Below are 20364 nucleotides of genomic sequence, written 5' to 3'. Positions count from 1 at the left end.
GTTTTTTAAAATAAAAATTATAAAATAATTTAATAAATTTTTTATTTTTAATATGGTCTATATTTAATTTGGAGGGTGCAATTTAATATTATAATTTTATAATTAATATATATTGATTATCCAGATATATTTTACACAGTCTAATTTAATTTGATATTAATCTAGACTGTGTAAAGTATATTTGGATAGTCAATATACATTAATTATAAAAATTTTAATATTAAATTGAACTCTGTAAATTAAATCTATATCATATTACAAATAAAAAATTTATTAAAATTATTTTATAATTTTTATAATTTTTCTTTTAAAATATAGTATATAGTAATGGGTTAAATCTAGACCATCCAAATCAAAATCTGAATGGTTCAGATCTTATGACATTGATGAGCATCCAAATCAAACTCTCTCCGGCCCTTGATTAGCGATTGGTAGTTGAACTTCATTTACATCATGAGCCTATACTTGTCTGGCGAACTAGTTTTTGTGTCGAGAGCAGGCTATCCAAACCCTCGCATATACATTGGATCGATACGTTCATTCCATTAGTTTTTAACCATATCAGGTGATTCAGTTATTTAATGATCTATAAATTAAATATTAAAATATGCTCTATGTTAAAAGCCAAGAAAGAAAATGATGATTAATTGCTGGCAAAAGCACGAATCTGATAAGGTCTTCCGCTTTCATGACCTTGAAAACTGATGAAGGTAACACAAGGGTGCATACCTCGAAACAAAGTGGTCAATGTCGAGGAAGACGAAAATAAAATGCATGGAAAATTAAGTGGTTAATGAATCATCAGATGGCATCGGAGGAAGAAGAGAGAGGGTAATGAGCAGAGCCAAATGCTTTGATATGGTCCTTAAGCGACCTCTTGTGTTTAAAGTCAGAGCCACAGACGCAAAGCCATCGCTTGCCACAATTCTTCTCGTGAGTTCGCCAGTCTCCTTTCACAGCCAGAGGCTTCCCACACTTGCGACACATGAAGGGCTTGCTTCCGTGCTTCCTCTTGAAGTGTGTCTGCAGCGTCCTAAAATCCTTCAGAGGCTTTGCCCTCGGGTGCTCTATGTTGTTCCTGCATCCTCTTGCGCAACAGTAGCATGGAACGTCCAACAACGGCCTCGGATGTGTTCGTTTCAGCGACTCTGGCCCTCTTCTGTACTGTGATCCATGTCCCCACATATGCATCTTCAATCCCCACCATTTTCATCAGTCAGCAATATAAGTGAACTAGCTAGAATAATGGTGCTACTATATAAGGAATGTGTCATTTCACTCGTTCCAGTCCCGTTTCAAGTTACATGCATTGTTCAACAAAAGTACTGTACCTGGAGATTATTGTAGCGGTTGAAGGTTTTGAGGCAGACAGGACAAGAGAAATGACTGAATCCGATGAGTATTTGTTCTTGGGTTGGTATCCAGTAGTTCCTGGGTGCCTGGGCTTCACTGATGATTCCATTTGGACCCGAAGAAGCAGCATTGGAATTGTGGGGGAGTCCTATGTGTAAGGCTACTGTGACATCCTCCTCGCCAACATCATGGTCAGTCGTAGGGTAAGGTTTTGAGCTAAATGGAGTTGAACCGAGGAGGCTGCTCAGTAGAGGAAGAGGCTGAAGCTGATGAAAGCTACGGTTCATGGCAGGCAAGAGATTGGAATCAGTAGGATCGTCACGTGAAGAAGGGAGGTAACGAGAGCTACATATCGTATCCGAGGGCTTCATCTCCTACCTAAATTATCCTCTTTGATTTTATCAGAGCGATGCATGTTGGAGCTTATCAGAATTCGGGGCTTTTATAGCGAATGCACCCCACACTGGATAGATTGGAAGCTAATGAGAGTTTGGAATGGGGGAGAAGTAAGAGGGAAAATAGGGCAATGATAGGTGGCTGGAGAATATTACAGTTGAATGAAAAGAGCCTTTTTATTGAGAGGCTCATTATTTTCTCCTGTATGTCCTCTTTTTCAGTTTTTAGGCTTGGATGGGATATGCCTTAAATTCTGTGGCCCGCCTCTCCCAAACTTGGCATCAGTTCCAGAGCAGTGGATTTCAAATCAAGGGCAACTTACTTTTATTTCTAGTTAGCTCCCAACACTCAACATTCTCTTTCATTTGGGAGCATGTTCAATTTCATTTCCATTTCAGGTTTTGCAACATATGTATAGATTCTTTCATTAATGTCTAGTATTTCCAACATTGTACCCATCGTTATTCCACCCATGAGTCTTCTATGAAAATTTAAGTTTGCATGTTTGACAATCCTTACTTCTTGTTATGAAAGAAATATCATTATTAATTACTCAACAGTGTAAATGAAGTGCATGCTTTTATCCTCTTGCATGCGTATTATACGTTCGATAAATAAAGTATAATTTGTATAGGTAAGTCGAGGTACGTTACTCGATCATCAATACATAATAATAAATAATATTTCTACAACTGTGAAGATACGTTTGCTTACATGGTCACGTTAACTTCCTCAGGTGACCTTTCCGCTAACCTCAAGTGGACACTTGACAGTGAAAGCTGAGAAGATTACTAGAGTAGCTCAGTGTATATCATTGGGTTTTAGGGTTTGATTTTAAAAGTTGAACTCTCACTGGGCCCAATTTAAGCTTAAACGTATGAATTTCGAATAGACAACTCTTTTTATTTTTTTGTTTTTGACCTGAATGGACAACTCTTTAAAACCTTTCAAATGGCCTAATAAAAAAGAGAAAACAATTGATTTATATCACAAGGGGATTCAGTTAAAAAGAAAAAAGATCAAAAGGGGGTTAATGAGTCCCCTCAAGAAAGTATATAATTAGGAGCCGAAGCTCATAAACTCCAATAATCTGCTCTATAGAATTGGCTGACAATGTATCATGTCGAGCTAGGACTTTTGATGAATGCTTTTAGCAAAGCTTCTTGTCGAGGACAACGCCTTTCTTATTCATTTGTTGACGATACAATGTCGATGCAAGATGTTATAAGCTCTTATAATGGGATAATAGTGTAACTTAAAAAAGGAATTGAATAATTAGTAAAAATATATAATTGAAAAGTCCTTGAAAAAGAAAGGTAAGGGGACAAATTAGGAGGTCTGCATGGAGTTGTTGATTAGTCCATCTTTTGAGTGCGATATCTGTGGAGAGCACATGTGATCTGCCAAACCATTATTGCCTAAAGCTACAGCTTTGGACAAAAACAAATAAATTGATATATTATGGGAAAAGATAATGAAGAATTAATGTGATGAAATTGTGAGGATTATACAGTTGAAACTTAACTTTCAGCAGGTGTCTATATTTATTAGTTTTTCCCTTGGGTATTCGGACTTTCCGAGGCTGCCGTAACTACTCCAGCTGCGGTCTCGGAGGAGGGGCGCTGTTGAGTCTGTGATTGTGAATCTGAGACCAAGCATCACAATAAATAGTAACAAAGTTAGAGTTGGGTATATAAACAAGTCCAGGTTCAGGATGTAGAAATAACGGAAAAAGTGTTTGATCTCGAAACCAATATATGCTTACAGATGAACCACCTTGCAGACTAAAATTATATGTATATAAAACTTTCATTTTTTTTTTTTAAAAAAAACTTACAGCCATCAGAAGTAACATGCATTGTGGGCCAATGAGTGGCAAGACCATACTTGACTGCATCTAAAAAGAAATAACCACTCCATTGGGGTACTGATATAAACCACATGCATTCACTGCTACTTTACACATTAGCTATGACCCCTCTTCCTCTGGCATTGACCCACTTTACATTATAAGTTTGATGCCACAACCAAGACAGCTCATTCACATGGGGTTGGGTTTGCCCATGTGGACCCCACATTCCCCACATGTAAAACCCAAACCACAATATATATTTTGTGTCAGTGAGTCCATCAATGACCCACCCTCTCACTCGCTACTTCATTGCGCTCATTGATTAAGGTGTATGCATACATCTATCTGCTTATTATATGTAATAATGGACAATTAAAAAGGAAGAGAAAGATACGTACCAGTAGGGGAGGGGAAGGGGTGCCTTAACAGTGTTGGTTGTCTAGGGGGACGATAAGCGGAGAAGGAGAGATCCATAGGTGGGGGTGGGGGTGAAGGGTAAGGGTAGTACAGATAGGAGGATCCAGGTGGCAGGCGATGAGGCTGGGGCGTAGAATATGAGGCCCTAGGCGGCTGCATAGAATAGCCATAGTAATACTGGGAGCTCACGCCCGACGACGAAGCTCCATACACTTGCTGGTAGTATTGTGGCTGCTGAATCTGTGAGTTGTACAATGCGGCCTGTGCTCATATATAACACCAATCATATGTTAATACTGTTACTTCTTTCACATCATCAAAAACCGCTACAAAGTTTCTTATTTTACGGGGAGAGTAATAAGAGAGAGATGCTTACTTGGTGGTACCCGTAATCAGGAGAGTAGGGAGGGTATCTGCAGAAGGAACATTGAAAAGAATCCAGTGAGAAAATAGGACGTGAGGTTATGGTGCATGAAGGAGCAAGGACTCAAATATGGCATGCTTCTATCTCCTAATGGAATGGTATCAAAGTGTAAGTCCTTTCGGCTGGAAATCCAGTCCAGTGAGTGCAGTGGTGGGTATTAATATCGGTAACCTTGGTTTTGGTGGAGCTTCCCTATAATTGAATGCATCCTCAGTCTCTCAGTTCTGTTGCCTTCTTATTTTGGAACCCATCACTGGGCTCAAATTAGATGAGAATTACTTCAGTTATATTATTTATGCTTTTAAGAGCAATAATAAGCAGTTTGAGGGCATTAAAAATTGTTGATCTAATTCCACTGGTGTGTGTCCCAGAATTTGTTAGCTTGTCTTCTTGCTTTTAAGTGTGTGTTTCATTTTACCAACTCAATATATATTCATTAAAAAACAATGACACCGCTGGTGAGAAAATGACTTGAAGGTACAGAACAGGACTGAGAGAGCCGAGGGGAAAGAGAAAAATATAAATAAAATGAATTACTGCTGGACCACCATACAACTCATACCACGGATAACATGCTCATTATTTGATCTGTAGTTGCTATCAGTATAACCTGCGTTTTTACCATTTACCATATATATGAAATATCAATATTTTTATATACTACAAAATCAGATAATTATTTTGTTTTAACAAGTATTCCCTCGATTTTATTTATAAGTCACATTCAAAAAAATTTATTTAATCTTATTTATAAGTTACAATGTGACTTTTTAAATAATATGTAAAAGGTATTTTTAAAATTATTATCTAAGAAAAAAAGTAATATGACATTATTTTTTGAATTTGTTATATAGAGGTATATTTAAAATTTTACACTCTTTCATTTTTTTATACATTTTTTATATTGGTATTCATGAGATTGATAGAAATAACTTGTAAAAAGAACGGAGGAAGAACATGTTTCATGTTCTTCCACCCTTAAAAAAAATTAAAAAACTTATGTTAAAGTTGAAAAATAACGTGACAGAAAGTAGACACCATTGATCTCGTCCATCAATAATCAATCAGATTTGAGCAGAAAAGGAAGGCATGCTTGAAATTGAAAGTAAGGGAGAGAGATTAATTAACAAGGAAAGAAGATAAAGGAGAAAATAATGCAAGGTGATAGGAACTAGAAACCAAGGAATGCAAGAGCAAGGGAGGATTAAAGGTGAGCGCGTTGAAGGGAGAGGGAGCTTCAATCAATTATGTACTTGGTATTACGATATTAAGGCTGACACTGATACCTACTGTAATTGGAGGAGGGGGCGGGGGGGCGGGAAGGAGTCAAGCATCATAGGTACACAGTAACGCGCGCGCGTCTACATGCAGTTCTCAATTAATACTCTGGACCACTTCCTTTGACTGCGAGTGTTATGGATAATTAATGCCTCCACTAAATGAATAAAGCTAACTGTACTCACCCATACGGCGGGTACATGAGGCCAGGCCCCGGCGGAGGCGGAGGCGGCGGCAAAGGAGGCGGCGGAACTGCTGCCGGGGCGCCACCATACGATGCTGCACTCTGTGATGTGCTTCCGCCTTGGAATACGTTCCTTCCTGCATTACCACCAAGCATCGTCATTCCAATCACTCTAGTGTAGTCTCAGCTTCAATATTAGCGCTCGAATCAAAAGTTATAGTTCAAGCATTATGACATAGAGAAAGATATGGAATTGACGACCTCGGGGTGGGGAAGGTCGAGGTCTTCCCAGAGAAGCAATATTGCAATTAGCTCTTCTTCCATCTATTATTGGGTTTGGATCAGCACAAGCCCTTCTAGCTGATTCCGGATCACGGAATGTTACCTGCTCATGAAAAGATGAATACAACTATAAAATCTGACTGTATATACGCAGTCACGGGTGGGGGCAAAAAACTTGGTGTTCAAGGCAGAGAAGGAAAGCAGAGGGACATACGAATCCGTAGCCTTTAGACTTTCCTGTGTTCTTATCGGTGATTATGACAGCCTCAAGAATGTCTCCGAACTGCTCGAAATATTTACGCATTTCTTCAGTGGGAGTCTCCCAAGCGAGTCCTCCGACAAACACTTTGGTGAATGTTGTGTCGCCGAACTGTGATCGGTAATGCGGGTAAGCCATGGCATCAAAATCACAAAAGAGTGTACTTGTTTATGCATCAAGACTTGGGCCTATCGCTCCCCTGACCTAAGCCTTTTATCTTCCACTTCTCTCTGCCATTCCCTCACAGTAGCATCTGCCCGCAGCTCTATATGTGCCTCCACCCCTCAGCCTCTTTCTTTTTTGACAGCCCAAGAATCGTTGAGGAGCCACAGAAAAAGAGGTGGGTTTGATTTATGATGATGTGTTGTGTTGTATATTGTGATTATTCGATGGTTGATTGGAAGTTGGAACAGAGAAGCTGGTTAATTATAAAAACAAAGGAGATACATATATTAAGGATTTGTTTAGAGCAGGAAAAAGGAAATGAAAAATATAAAAAAGGAACAGGGGAAGTGGAGGAGAGAGAGAGAGAGATCTGACAGCTGCAAACGCTAATTTGCTGGCCAAGAGGGAAGGAAGAGAAAGTGGGCTTTGTAGCATGGAGTGACAGCTGCGTTACTATCTCACTTGAAGTGTGTCCTCTCTGTCTCTGCATTAATATACTCTCCCACCCTCCGATCAATTTCCCCTTTCTTTTTCTCCATTTCCTTCCCTCACCCTTTCACCACACCTCCATCATGGCTTCTTCCTTCTGGAACCCAGCCTTAATAGTTAAAGCTTCAAGTACAGAACAAATTCTAATGAAGGCCCATTTTCTGTCGACAAGAAGAAATTGCGCCCGCGCCCGCGCACACACATTATATAATACAGATGCCATGGTTGCATGGTAGAGTTGGCAGCTTTGGTTTCTAGATACTGTCACTTCTTTCCACTTGTTGGTTAAACTTAAAATCTGTCAGCATAATGTTAAAACAGGTTTCCTTTTCGTTTGACCTCTTCAATCTCCAAAACCGTTGCATTTGTTAGCTAATGTTTGATCGCGGGTGTGTGTGTGTGTGTGTGTGGTTTTTTTTTTTTTTTCTTAGGCGATGCGTTGGACCGTCGACTGTTTCCCCGAGTTCCTTGTTCTGTTGGGACCAAATATATTATATATTTCCACAGGACCCCATGTTCATAAACCTGGATCTGCTAATCAAAGACTGTTACATGAAAAGCTCCAAAGTCAAGCAAAACCAAAACGGAATATAAATTGAGCTGTTAATTAAGGGGTGAAGATAGAAAATCATGTGCGAGGAAACCATTGGGCGGCTGCGATGAGAACAAAGCTGTTAATGAGGTATATCCATCACCATCCTATCATTCACCGGTCAATGGTCACATTGAGAATTGTTAAAAATCAAGCTAATATTCCACTTTTAATTATGAATGGCAGACCATTATCTTGTCCACAAGCCCGCGAGAGTGAGAACCAGAACCATAAGTATCCCGACTTTTCAATGACGATCTATCCACTGCCCGTGGTCGCTCCCATGTTATGGAGCTTGGCCTTCATGGTCTATAGCTAAATAGCCTTCTCTGGCTTTTTTGCAAGCGACCCAGAAAACAGGGTAACACATTCACAGAGAGAGAGAGAGAGAGAGAGAGAGAAGGGAAGAAACAATCAATAATCAACATCTAGCTTGTTGCCAGCGTTAGGGACGAGGAGACAGCTAGAAGAACCTCCTAGGTCGATGTTAAAAAAAAAAGGAAAAGAAAAGAAAACTGGATTATAAAACATAAGCTAGGTAGTCCGTGAACTGGCAGTCCTCTCCACGTGGGGTCCTATTTGAGTGTTGGAGAACTATGAGCTGGCTTTCCATCCACTTCCTTTTATGCTTGAAGCCATTCTACGACGCACTGAGACATTATAAATGACCCCTTGTCTCGAGTTCCATCCTTGCTCTCATCAGCGTACACCCACCCCTGCATACCCATTCCATTTACAACTAACACCATATAAAGTTATGAACCTCTCCTTCGCGATCTTCCTTGTAGACTTTCCTATTCTGGGCTTCATCTTTCCTTCCTCCAACACCCCAAAACGTGTTTCGTCTTTTAGATAGTGACACCATGACAAACTTTGCAAGGGGAAGACCGGGGGAAAAAGTAATCTTCTTTCGTATTCACAGATAAAGGAACCATAATAGATTTAACCTTCACAATCCTGTCATTGACGTCATTTCTTTTCTGGGTGGCTGCACACACCAAACAAGTGAGGGCCTCTGGCGATGCAATCAGCTAGAGCGAGAATGAGTGGAAAGAATCTTGATAATAATGTTCAAGCATTGATTACTGATGAAGAATTTGCTGACAGATTTTCAGCAAGAGAAGACAACTAATTTTGTTGGGATCGGTAGCATTCAAGTTTATTGCATGTGGAAAATTAATTGGCCTAGCGCTAGGCAAATGAAAGGCTGTGCAATCCATGATTGCAAGAAAGACTAACTAAATTAGAGAGGACTGCTGTAGGGAGGTTTGGCGAACAGCCAAAATCAACATAACAATCCAGAGCAGGTCCATTTATTGAGACTTCCTTGGCTCTGTAACAGCACAAAGGGCGTGTGAATACTGAATAGCCTACATCTACTTGATTTGCCTTGAAACAGTGGAGGACCTACCAGATGGGACGGGGAGTATAAGCTCAAAATCCGACCTCCATGTCTTTGAACCTTTATTATAATCAAGGGAAATCACTACATCGTAACTCTGTTGCCACAATATTGAACTCAATAATTGGTAAAAGGCTCGCTGTCTCCGCACGCTGGAGTCTCTCAGGGTATCGATGTCAATCGGAGCTTGCCGCATCGATAAACCCACAACTGTAGCATCAATTTGTACGGACCCGTGTCTTGCGCAGAGGGAAAGCCCATTTCTTGATTCAATCACCGCGTAAATCGGCTCAATGAACGTCTTTGCTCTCTCGCTGAACCGAAGGGAGGAATAGGAATTATGGACCTTAGCTCAGAAAGTCCATTGGGCGCCAGCAAGGATGGACTGTACTTGAAATTCAGAGACCCCGTATCAATATTTTTGTCCAACTGTTGTGACTATACTTCCACAGCCTAGTTCCTGATTGTAATGTCATATTCCCAAAAAAAATTAAAGAAATTATGTCAGCTTCTGAATCCCACTATTGGTTTCGATTATGTCATATATTTGCAATTAATAAGGTTAGCGAATCGCGATCATTTCACCAAGAAAAATAGATCTCCCTCAGAATCTTTAAGAGAAATTTTGACTATCCGCTGTGCTCGTGATGAAAGAACGTGACTCGAAATTTTTTAATAAGAAGTGGCCCAAAAAAAAAAGGAAGAATGAAGTGAGACATGTAATTCTGTGTTCTGAGGCATTTGATGATTGTCTCTGATCAAATTAACGTTAGAAGCAACTCACTTCAAAGCCCATAGACACTTGGCAAAAAACGATATGCTGAGGCTGTGCTAAAAAGTCTAGAATTAAGATGGAAAGGAGACAAATCAAGACAGCATCCCAAACGCCACTAGACTACTTGAAACACACGAGAAAAATTTGATCTTCCATGCTGTCCCATTTGAAGAAAGAATGACATAAAATAATGGTATAATTTTGACTCAAATTAATAACTGTTTAATTGACACACCGTTTTTTTAATTATATTCATTATATTTTTATTTTTTTTCCAAATATACTACATGCATGTAATTTTATAAATATATGCAGGATCTAGAATGCATAAGACAGAGCATACAACTTCAAACATCCTTGACAGGTTAGAACCGAACGCTAACTGTTGATAGTAGCAAGTTACATGATCTAACAGACCAAAACATAGGGTGAAAAGGGTAAAAATTAAAAGGCACTACTAACTAAAGAACTCTTCCCAGCAACAAGTCAAATGAATGCTAGATTGTTGAAAAGACAACTTAAAACAACGCAACGGGGTGTAGACTTTGGGACTGGCTGACAAAGGAAAGAGATCATTGAGGTTAGTGATTCATATAGACGAAAAAAAATGACGCCTACCATGTTAGAAAATAAATGCAAGCACAAAAATAGCAAGGATGAGATGCAATGAATAACAGCAAACAGGACAAGAATAGGATTTTGACACATGCATGTAATACTATAAGTAACCAGAAATCAGTAATGAAGTGAACCATACAGCAGTAAATCAGCATTGCCATGAATCACTATTTCATCTCAGTTTATTAGTTATCTTTGTTAGGTTAGAGCTAACCCCTGATATATTCTAACATAAAACCCAGCAAGAAAAAATAGATCAGTATCATGATAAACAGCTTTATAATCTGAACAGAGGAAACCATCACCGTTGTCCACAGTGAAATAACAAGGTAGACATTAGTTAATCAATTTCTAAATCTAAAGGGAAAATATTCAATATTGCCAAGAATATTCAACCAGCTTCTCTACATTTCACTCTTTCATTGTCCCCTTTTCCTCTAGGCTCTAGCTACTCTTTTCACCATCGGCTTTCTTAGCTTTCTTGGCTGCTGTTGCCTGCGAATATAGGAAAGTTCCAAGTATAGCAATGGCAGACCCGAGGGCATTAAGAGGCCTAACTGGATTCCTGAACACCAGAACGGAAGACACAATCACCACCACTCTCTTCATTGTGTTACCCACTGAGAAAGTCAACGGGCTAATTTCATCCAGGGCCTGATAAGACGATTGATTATAAAGATGGTAGAACAACCCAGAAAGCAAAACCCATATATAAAATGTGGATGGTTTCCCTATAGCTTGTATTGCCCGATAATACCCTGGAATCCACTGAGATCCTTCAACCACTATAGCCACCGGAAACAGGTAAAGCAATGAAACAATGCTGATCCAGCCATATAAATTCAACCCATCGACTTCCCTGAAATTCTGCAAACTTCGTTTAGAATATATGTTCCTCAATACGAAACCCACATTGCTTATCATGGCCCCCCATAATCCTTGTACATTGAAAGACACCTCCGTAACAGCAGCCAGAGAACAACCAAGCACAATAGGGAGAATCGACAGCCAAACTTGCATAGGGTATTTATCACCAAGGAATGAAGAGAATGCCACAGAAAAAACCGGTTCTGCAGATTTGATGACATGGGTGAAGGAAACAGCCACCTTAGAAAATGAAACACAAGCTGAGATGTGGCCTACGGTGTGGAACAAAGCTGGTCCAAGGAGAGCAACAATGAAAGATTTTGAGATTTTCGGGCATTGTTGGAGCTTCAAGGACCAAAGCACGAGCATCCAAACGGACCCGACAAAGAGTTGGAAGGAGGCAAGAAGCCATGGGAATGGGAAAATGTTTAACGCTTTCTTGTTGTAAATATTGAAGACAATGTTTTGGAAGTACCAAAACTTAAAAACAAGAGCAAGTTTTAAGGACTTGGCCTTAGGATTCCGAGCTGAACTTTCTCCTTCAGGGTTGAATTCAGATGCTGCTTTAATGATTTGGAATCTAGATTTTGCGGGAAAACCCGATGGCTTAGCGAAGGCCTTATTCGCCAGGCTTAGATTAGTGATTGAATCATGGATCTGAGATGTCGGGAGCAGAGGAATCCCCCCTGGGAAGCCAAGGAACTCGGTTGAGATGGAACTCCTGGAACTAGCTTCATGAAGCCGAGAAGTGGTTCTGCAGCACTGGGAATTCTTATGGCCGTGAACCCTAGGGAGAAGATTTGGATGGGAAAGCGAAAACGCATTTACGGAAGATTGGTGGTTGGATTTGACAAGAGTGACAGGAGGTGAGGGAATAACATTCAAAGAGAGCATTTTTTTCCGTCTGGCTTCGTGCGGTGGCTCAAAAAGGAAAACAGAGATTAGTTTCTTTCAACTTTCAGGGGGGACTCCTCACAGATGACGCTCTATTAGCATACACTGTTTAAAGTTTAAACGACTGGCCCTCCAAAATTGCATACCGGCACTGAAGAAGCAGTTTCAGATGACAGATTGCCAAAAGTTTCAAAATGCGTCCCAGGAGGTTGGAGAACAAGCAATCTAGCAGTTCTCTTGCAAGATCGATCCGATTGTGCCAGTACGACTCTATCTGGGCTTTTAGGCCCACAAACTCACCACTCCCGATTCTGCAGACCTTTTTTGTCGTTCGGGCTCTGAATTCGTCATGTATGTCTACAGTGTACTTTTATGGCTATTTACTACTTTTGGCTTCTTTGATGTGAAAAGAAAAAGGGTTGACTCTTTCAGCGAGTCGAATTCGTGATTTCATCCCATTGTTTACAATGTTTATATCTAAAAACCTTTTAAAAGATGCCATGATTACCACGGGGTGGTGGCGCAGTTGGCTAGCGCGTAGGTCTCATAGCTTCTGAGTGATCCTGAGGTCGAGAGTTCGAGCCTCTCTCACCCCATTATATCATTTTAGGATCTTTTTTTCCATGTTTATTGTAGTAGTTAAAACCAAAAGGAGGATTTAGGCCCAACAGTTCGTTTTCTTTTTTTTTTTTTGGGGGGGGGGCGTTAAGATTTGGATTGCTCGTTAATTTTTTCCATGCATGTACGCTTGTTCGTGGCAGACCTACCCCATTAAATTGAGGAAAATGATTGGCATTCATGAACACCAGTTATTTAATTTTGATGGGCCATTTCCCCTCCTGTAAGAAAAAAATTTAAGCAACATCATTTGCATTGACTGGGGCATCAGACCATGTCATGAAGATAGGCCGTTTTCCTTCTTAAACGGAAAGAAATTTAATTGTACCGAAACAGGGAAAGAAATTTAATGAATTGAAATCGGTAGTTGGGTTATTTAATGATCCTTAGAAACATGTCTCCATAACAAAGGATCCATCATGGAGGCATTTTGGAGTTTAACCCCTGTTTAAAGGCTGAATTTCATGGATACCTGGCTTTTGAAGGACAGAGTAAAGTGAAGAGAAGCAGGGGCAGAGCGTTAAGGAGAGTGATAGAATTGGAGCTACTAGTTAGATTCCACCAAGCTTGTGGATGAAGCTGCATTTATTAACACCCATTCTTGTATCGTGTTATCATGTGATGCTGCAGATGCGTATTCCCTGTTCATACGGTTTCTGATTGATTACGTTTTAATCAAAGAGTACATTCTTCACTGTCACACCCATCACATCCCCCAGAGACAGCCCCCTTGGCCCAAAATTATCGTGACTTGGGAGGGTCTTGTTCTACGTTGCCTATCTCAAACTTTGTCGGTCACATCCTTTACATATGATAATGTGCGTTAACAAACTACCCACATCGATCCTGCGAGTTTCACAGTTGAGAATTCCACTAATCACTAAAGGAATGACCATTCCTACATGGAGTGGTAGCCTGGTGGGCTCCCATGTTCCTTGCTTGTGTAAGTATTATATCGCCATGCAATGATCAATCTTGCTGACTACAAAATATAAAATAATTATTTTATATCCTGAAGCTAATTAATCCCGAGAGAACCCGTCCTGTTTTGTTTAACAATTAACCCTTGAGAACCGATCATCATATGGACCGGATACAAGATTTACTGAATCGGTCGAAAAAATAATACAGGTCAACGAGTAAATAATATTTGAATATATTAAGCTAAATTTGCGCTATTTTTGTCGAGCACTTCGTTAATTGTTTTCCTCGTTGTGGCTATCTTTTCCCATCCACTTTTCATCTCGCTGTGGCTCGTTATTCGACAGGAGTCCCACTTATCATTTGCCCCTTAACATCGTTCACTTCATTAAAAACAACAGGAGAATAAGTGGGCAGGGCATGGGACGCGGAGACGAGGTGGATCAACAAAGCTAAACAAGGACGATTTGAAAAAAGTAAAAAGCAAGGTTAAGGGTCGTTTAGTTTTGTAGCTTTTAACATTAAAAAAATACTTTTTTACTTTTTAAAAGTTAAATGTTATTAATTTTTAATTTTTTTTCAAAAACTTTACTAAAAAATTATTTTTAAATATTATTGAACGTGTTTTTGGCCAACTTAAAATAATAAAATTTTTAAAAAGTAAATTTAAAAAATAAGATATTATTTAACCATACTATCCCAAATTTAATTTCTTATTCTTTTATTTAAAAAATAATTAATTCATTAAAAATATAATTATTATTTCAATAATAACAATTAAGCATTAATTTTTTAGCATTATAAATTAAATTATTAATTGTGTTAATTTTTAGAGTTAATGTATAATAAAAATTACAAATTTTTATCACATTCTTTAAAATTACAAACGAAAAAAAGTATAAATAATTAGAGATCAAGTTTTTAGCGTTATAGATTAAATTTTATATTACTTAAAATCATCATCACAATTTAAAAATATTTCAGACATATTACATTTGTATAATATAAAAATCATAAATCATCATAAATCAATGTCCTTTTAATAATTGTACATTTAAAAGTACATTTCACTATCATAATTTAAATACCTTTCAATGTACCAAACTGGCTTTTAAAAAATGTATCAAAATATAAATTTTATTACAATAACTGATTGTTATGAAACTGACTTTTATCAAATGAACTTTAATCAAATGGACTTTTGGTAAACTAAAAACCAAACACATGGTAAGATGGAGGATGCTGAACTCATAACATTGCCAAAAAATAGACTTTTGGTGACAACAAAAAGTCATCATCAAAAGTTTAAAAGTTGTCATTAAAAGTGTTTAGCAATGACTTTCCACTACTAAAAAGTTGTTGCTATAACAATTATTGCTGATATTTTTTTGCAAGAGTATTTTTTGTGATAACATATGTCGCTACTAAAAAGACACTTAGTGATGACATTTGTAGTTGCCAATACTTTTTTTAAGAAATAATAATTTATTTTATGTCACATCACTCTGCCACATGTGCATCATGTGATATCACATCACCTGTTATCTTGTGCCACGTCATAGGCCATATGTGCATCATGTGATGCCACGTCACTTGCTATCCTGTGCCACGTCATAGGCCACATGTTTGCCATGTGATGCCATATCACCTTGCCACCTCATGCCATATCACATGCCACATGTGTGCCTCATCAAGCCACCTCATGTGCTACACCATACCATATTGTACCACATCATCCGCCAGGTACGTGCTTCCTCAAGCTACCTCATACACCACATTACCACCATGCACCATGTCACATTTTTGTCACAAAATATGACAGAGTCAAAGTTTGAATCTTTGACCTCTCCCACTTTTTAAGTCTCAAGCCTCCCTTCTTTACTAGTTAAACTAAAATGTATTTTACAGTTATTATATACAAAATTAAATATATGTTATATAATTGCATGCACATATATCAAATAATATATTATTAAAAAATATGCATATATTATATTTTATTTTTAATCATTAACATGAAAAAATGATTTATGTGGATACTTAAATTATATTTTTAATAAAATATTTTTTTAACAGTCAATATTATTTTTGTTAGGAAAATAAACTTAAAATAAATAATTTTTAAATATTAAATAATATTCTTATGTACATTGCAACCAATTTTTATAATATTCTTATATACAATACAACCAATTTTTAAATATAAATTATTAAGTATATAATTTATTTATAAACATGTATTATATTATTTTATTTTAAATATATTTTACTTTTTTCTCCATAATTTTCTCAAAAATTGATAAACTACATGATTAATTTTTATCTATTCTCATAATAGCTAATTTTTTTTCCCTCTTTTATTAAAAATATATTTTATCTATAATTTTTAAATATCTTAAAAATTATTTTAATAAAAAATTAATTTTAACCACATAAATTTTTTTAATAGTCATTTTGAATAATTTTAAAAATAAATACTAATAACTTTTTACAATATATGATAATTACAAGAATCTCACATGTGATCAATTTAGTTAATATCTAATCATCCTCAACCTCATAATAAGGTAAATTTGAATAATTATTTATATTATTCTCAGTAATAATTAGTTATAAAAATGTTATTAGTAACTTATTTTTTATAATAATAGAAACCTAAATATACTATGAAGAATTACATAGAATTCTTGTCTAAAAGCCATTAAAGCTTAGTAAAAGAATAGACATCATATGTATATCAAGCTAAACATTAAGTGCACAATATGCCAAGCAGTCTAAAATATCATTTGTATCCCATGACATTTGTACAACTCTAATATTTCAATATTGTTTATGTATTTGTATATAAGTAATAATTTATGTATGACCTAACCTAATTATAATTGAAAGTAATAAACTATCAATATTTTAGTTTATCATATTAAAATACTAGCTTAATAACATAATTCATAAAAAATATGAGCTATATATGTCTAAAAAATATTATAAATAATAAAAAATTAAAAATAATTTAATAATTAAACTTAGCACATCTTGTTTATTATTTCTTTTGTTTTATGATCCTTTATATCATTTATTTATAATTCTATACATAAAATAAGAAATTTAATTTCATAAATATATTTTGAATGATTTCATTTAATTTCAAAATTTTAAAACAATTCATAAATTTTTTAAAAAAATTTAAATTATAATTTTACAAATTATTTATTATAATTTAAAATTATATATAATTTTTTAAAAATATTTTTGGGGGCTACAAATGTCACCACCAAAGGTGAATTGTATAAATTATTTTAAATTTTAAAAAAATGTTTTTTGTGGTGATAAATATTACCGCCAAAAATAAACTTTTAGCTGATATATTAACGTCATTGTCAAAAGTAAACTTTCAATTATGATATATCAAGATCGCTGCTAAAAATATATTTTTAGTGGAAATAATTTGTCATCATTAAAATTAAATTCTTGATAACGATTTTGATTTCTCATTGCTTAAAAAACTATTTTTAGTGGTGACACGATCATCAAAAGTTTTTCTTTTTTTTTTTTAGGCAGTGCAAGAGAGTTTTGACTTCTGACCTTCCCTCCTTTTTTTGATCAAGACATGTCAAATTTAAAACGCGTTCCATTGCTCCGTTATTCATCTCGTCACTTTGCCAAATGATTACACTAATGAATTGATGAATGCGCGACTCTGTAGCAGTGAGATTGGAACAAGATCCGCCCACCCTTTGCCTTTTGTACATTTTTGCGATGCCAGTGCCCTTTTGCACCGACAGGATAGCCACTGCCCACTTGGTTTTCTTTTCAGAACTAACACTGCAGCTTTTATTTAATTGCAGTCTTTTCCCCATAAACTGCGCAAACGCAGGCTTCATGTTGGTTAATCGTCAAGCAAAAGCCTAGTTGCAATGAAGTAGCTGATTCTCATGTCAATGTCCACCTCTTCATGTTAATATACCCTCCTCATGTTTCAAAACGACACTATTCATACGATCAAGGGTGACATCAAACTCCAAGGGACATGGGATAGACATAATAGCACGTCTGTTTCACTGTTTGTTTTTTCCTGGTCCAGCAATTTTCGTTTTCTCGGTCATATCCAATGTGAACATTTGGATGGACAATCGCTCAAAGAAAACGACAAAAAGGAGGGGTTGGTAGTTTGTCATTTTGACATTTCTCTAAGAAATCATTGCATGCAAATTATGAGTAGAAGAAGAAACAGGGGACGTTACTTCACCTTCACCCGTCCTTCACGGGTAAAACTGACCCCGGGTTAACACTAGGAAAGAAAGAAAATGAAAAAGGTCACATCAGCAGCCGCATGAGAATCTCATCCAGGAAACGACAATTCGAACTCCGCGTTTAGACGATCGTCCCCAAAAGGCGACCAGGGTAATCCGATCCTTCGCGACACCATAATACAACACTAATGCCCAATGCATGCTCGACACGTCCCTGTTTTTGTCCACCGACACTGCAAAACGCTGCTCTAGCTGGGCCCCACGAGAAAAAGAAGATTAACCAATTTTTGCCCCCGGTTTGTTTCTTAATCGCGGAAGTTTTTCCCTAGGCCAGATTGGTTGGGTCACCTAAGTTGCACGGCCGCTTTTATCAAACTGAAAGGGAATATATATATATATATATCAGTACGTGAATTCTCTATCAATTTTAATTTTAATTAATATGCTAGGAATTAACACAGCCATATAAAACAATCACGAATAATAATAAATATACTCTCCAAATTCTGGACATCGTATTCAGAATTGCATGTATTTTTTTTTTAAATAAATAAATAACAGCATGGTTCTATTTTATGTCTCCACTCCGTCCAATGTATTCCCACCTTTTTTACCAGCAAACTTCCTTTTGTACTTCGGCAAAGACGTGGGTTCTGGATGACATCACTCCAGCTACTTAGTTAAAAAATATAAAATACAGTATTTTTTTAGCAAGTTTGATATTAAAAAAGCATTTTTGTTTTTTTTAAGTTTTCATGATGAAAAAATTATTTTATATTTATTTTAAAGTAAAAAATTTTATTAAAAAAATAAATATAAAAAATAATATTAATTTAACAATAATTAATTATTTTATTAAAAATAAAATTTAATTAAAAATATCTTTCAGTTTTTAACATAGAGAATGGGTATTTAAACATCTTTCAAAAAGGAAGGCGAACAAAATGGTTCTTTTATTTTTCTTGCCGACCAAAATAGATCAATGATATATGAGTAGCCTCCTTAATTTTACCGTACGGGTGCTCCATTAATGCAGTTGAAGTTCTTAACATGCTCCTACTTATTTCCGGCACGTTTAAACCTATTTATTGTTGAATTAACTCGATCCTTCAAACCCTTGAACGGTTAATACTTCCTGAGACAGCATCTTTATTCTTGTTTATCCAGAAATAGAATCTGAGTTAAGGGAGGCAAATTCCAATTTAACAGACGTGTGAGTGCGAGACCTTCATTTTCATCTAGACACCGCTTGATTATCGTAAAGGAACAGAATATAAATAGATTAAAAAAATTTAAAAAAAAAACTAAATTATATTTTCTTATCACGGCAAGCATGATAAAATTTTATATATATATTATAAATGTAAAAATTATCAATCATCAAAGATCTCATAAATTAAAATTCTCAATACCATTAATTAAATTATCATTCTCTTTTATAAATGTGATTACTTATCTCTTTACATTCATTTTTTTAATCAAATTTATTTTATTTATTTCTAATAACCAAATGAAACCTCAAATTTCAGTAAAACTCTGTCGATAAAAAATAATTAATACCCAAAGAGTCGCTTATTTTTTTCAGTCTCGGCGTTCCTTTGTTGGATCTACCATTCCTCCCTCAACCTTCCACCATGATTCTTCTCAAAGCAATTTTTATACATGACTTACGGTGGTATGGATAACTAACTTTTAACTCTTTAAAAAGTATTTTTAGTTTAGAGTTGTTTTATAAAAAGGTATGACATAAAAATACACTGTCAAAGTTCTTTGAGAATCCAGATAAAGCCAGAAAAATTTATTAGAGAATGCCATGATAAAATATATATGATAATTAAAAAAAATAAATATATATTACTAATATAACATAAATATTTTAATGTACACATTTATATTTAATTTTACATAAATGCAACAAAAATAAATATATATCTTCATTTTTTAAGTTTTGCTTGTCAATTTTTATTGTAAAAGAATAGTTAATTATCATTTCTATTATAAAATTTTTAGCAATTTTATTTTCAATATAAACTATAGTTTGGAGTTCTTTTTAATTTAAAAAAATTTTATTACTTGCTTACTAAATTTACTATTTAATTATTTTAATTAATAATTATAGTAAATAGATATATCAATGCAGTAATAATACTTAATTATTACAAGTTCTTTATGTCGATGAGATATAAGATATTGTAGTAAAAATTATTAATATAATAAATTTTAATAACTTAGTTATTATAAAAAAATGTAATTTTTTTTAGAAAAACATATATTAACCATGATTTTTTTTAGCTCTTGGATACATGATTTTATAGTAGCTAAATATTA

The 20364-nt window shown here is 35.8% G+C and overlaps 3 protein-coding genes and 1 non-coding gene across 5 annotated transcripts; 1 reads left to right on the top strand and 3 right to left on the bottom strand.

Annotated features, from left to right (window-relative positions):
* Window positions 1-722: 722 nt before the first annotated feature.
* Window positions 723-1857, bottom strand: LOC129294170 (protein TRANSPARENT TESTA 1-like). The gene is made up of 2 exons (XM_054932350.1): window positions 1332-1857; window positions 723-1191 (listed from the first exon to the last, which is right to left on the bottom strand). The coding sequence occupies exons 1-2, from the start codon at window positions 1722-1724 to the stop codon at window positions 802-804; spliced, it is 783 nt and encodes a 260-aa protein (XP_054788325.1). The 5' UTR covers window positions 1725-1857; the 3' UTR covers window positions 723-801.
* An 854-nt stretch (window positions 1858-2711) lies between these two features.
* On the bottom strand, window positions 2712-6982 carry LOC129294251 (uncharacterized). 2 transcript variants are annotated; one of them, XM_054932468.1, is made up of 7 exons: window positions 6401-6982; window positions 6166-6289; window positions 5906-6041; window positions 4395-4431; window positions 4000-4279; window positions 3275-3394; window positions 2712-3173 (listed from the first exon to the last, which is right to left on the bottom strand). In XM_054932468.1, the coding sequence occupies exons 1-6, from the start codon at window positions 6581-6583 to the stop codon at window positions 3297-3299; spliced, it is 858 nt and encodes a 285-aa protein (XP_054788443.1). In that variant the 5' UTR covers window positions 6584-6982; the 3' UTR covers window positions 2712-3173; window positions 3275-3296. The 2 variants fall into 2 exon arrangements, with proteins under 2 accessions (XP_054788443.1, XP_054788442.1); XM_054932467.1 differs by having other exon boundaries at window positions 2712-3394; window positions 6401-6979.
* A 3764-nt stretch (window positions 6983-10746) lies between these two features.
* Window positions 10747-12582, bottom strand: LOC129294092 (xylulose 5-phosphate/phosphate translocator, chloroplastic). The gene has a single exon (XM_054932217.1). The coding sequence runs from the start codon at window positions 12245-12247 to the stop codon at window positions 10931-10933; it is 1317 nt and encodes a 438-aa protein (XP_054788192.1). The 5' UTR covers window positions 12248-12582; the 3' UTR covers window positions 10747-10930.
* A 176-nt stretch (window positions 12583-12758) lies between these two features.
* On the top strand, window positions 12759-12843 carry TRNAM-CAU (transfer RNA methionine (anticodon CAU)). Its single transcript is given in 2 exon segments — window positions 12759-12796; window positions 12808-12843. It is a non-coding gene; the product is annotated as a tRNA-Met (tRNA).
* Window positions 12844-20364: the final 7521 nt, after the last annotated feature.

This window comes from Prosopis cineraria, unplaced genomic scaffold (genome assembly GCF_029017545.1).
Source record: "Prosopis cineraria cultivar Desert tree isolate PC_DT_omini unplaced genomic scaffold, ASM2901754v1 PC15, whole genome shotgun sequence".
In the NCBI taxonomy this organism is placed as follows: Eukaryota; Viridiplantae; Streptophyta; class Magnoliopsida; order Fabales; family Fabaceae; genus Prosopis; species Prosopis cineraria.
The sequence above is the reverse complement of the archived record's forward strand: the minus strand, read 5'-3'. Positions and strand labels throughout refer to the sequence as shown.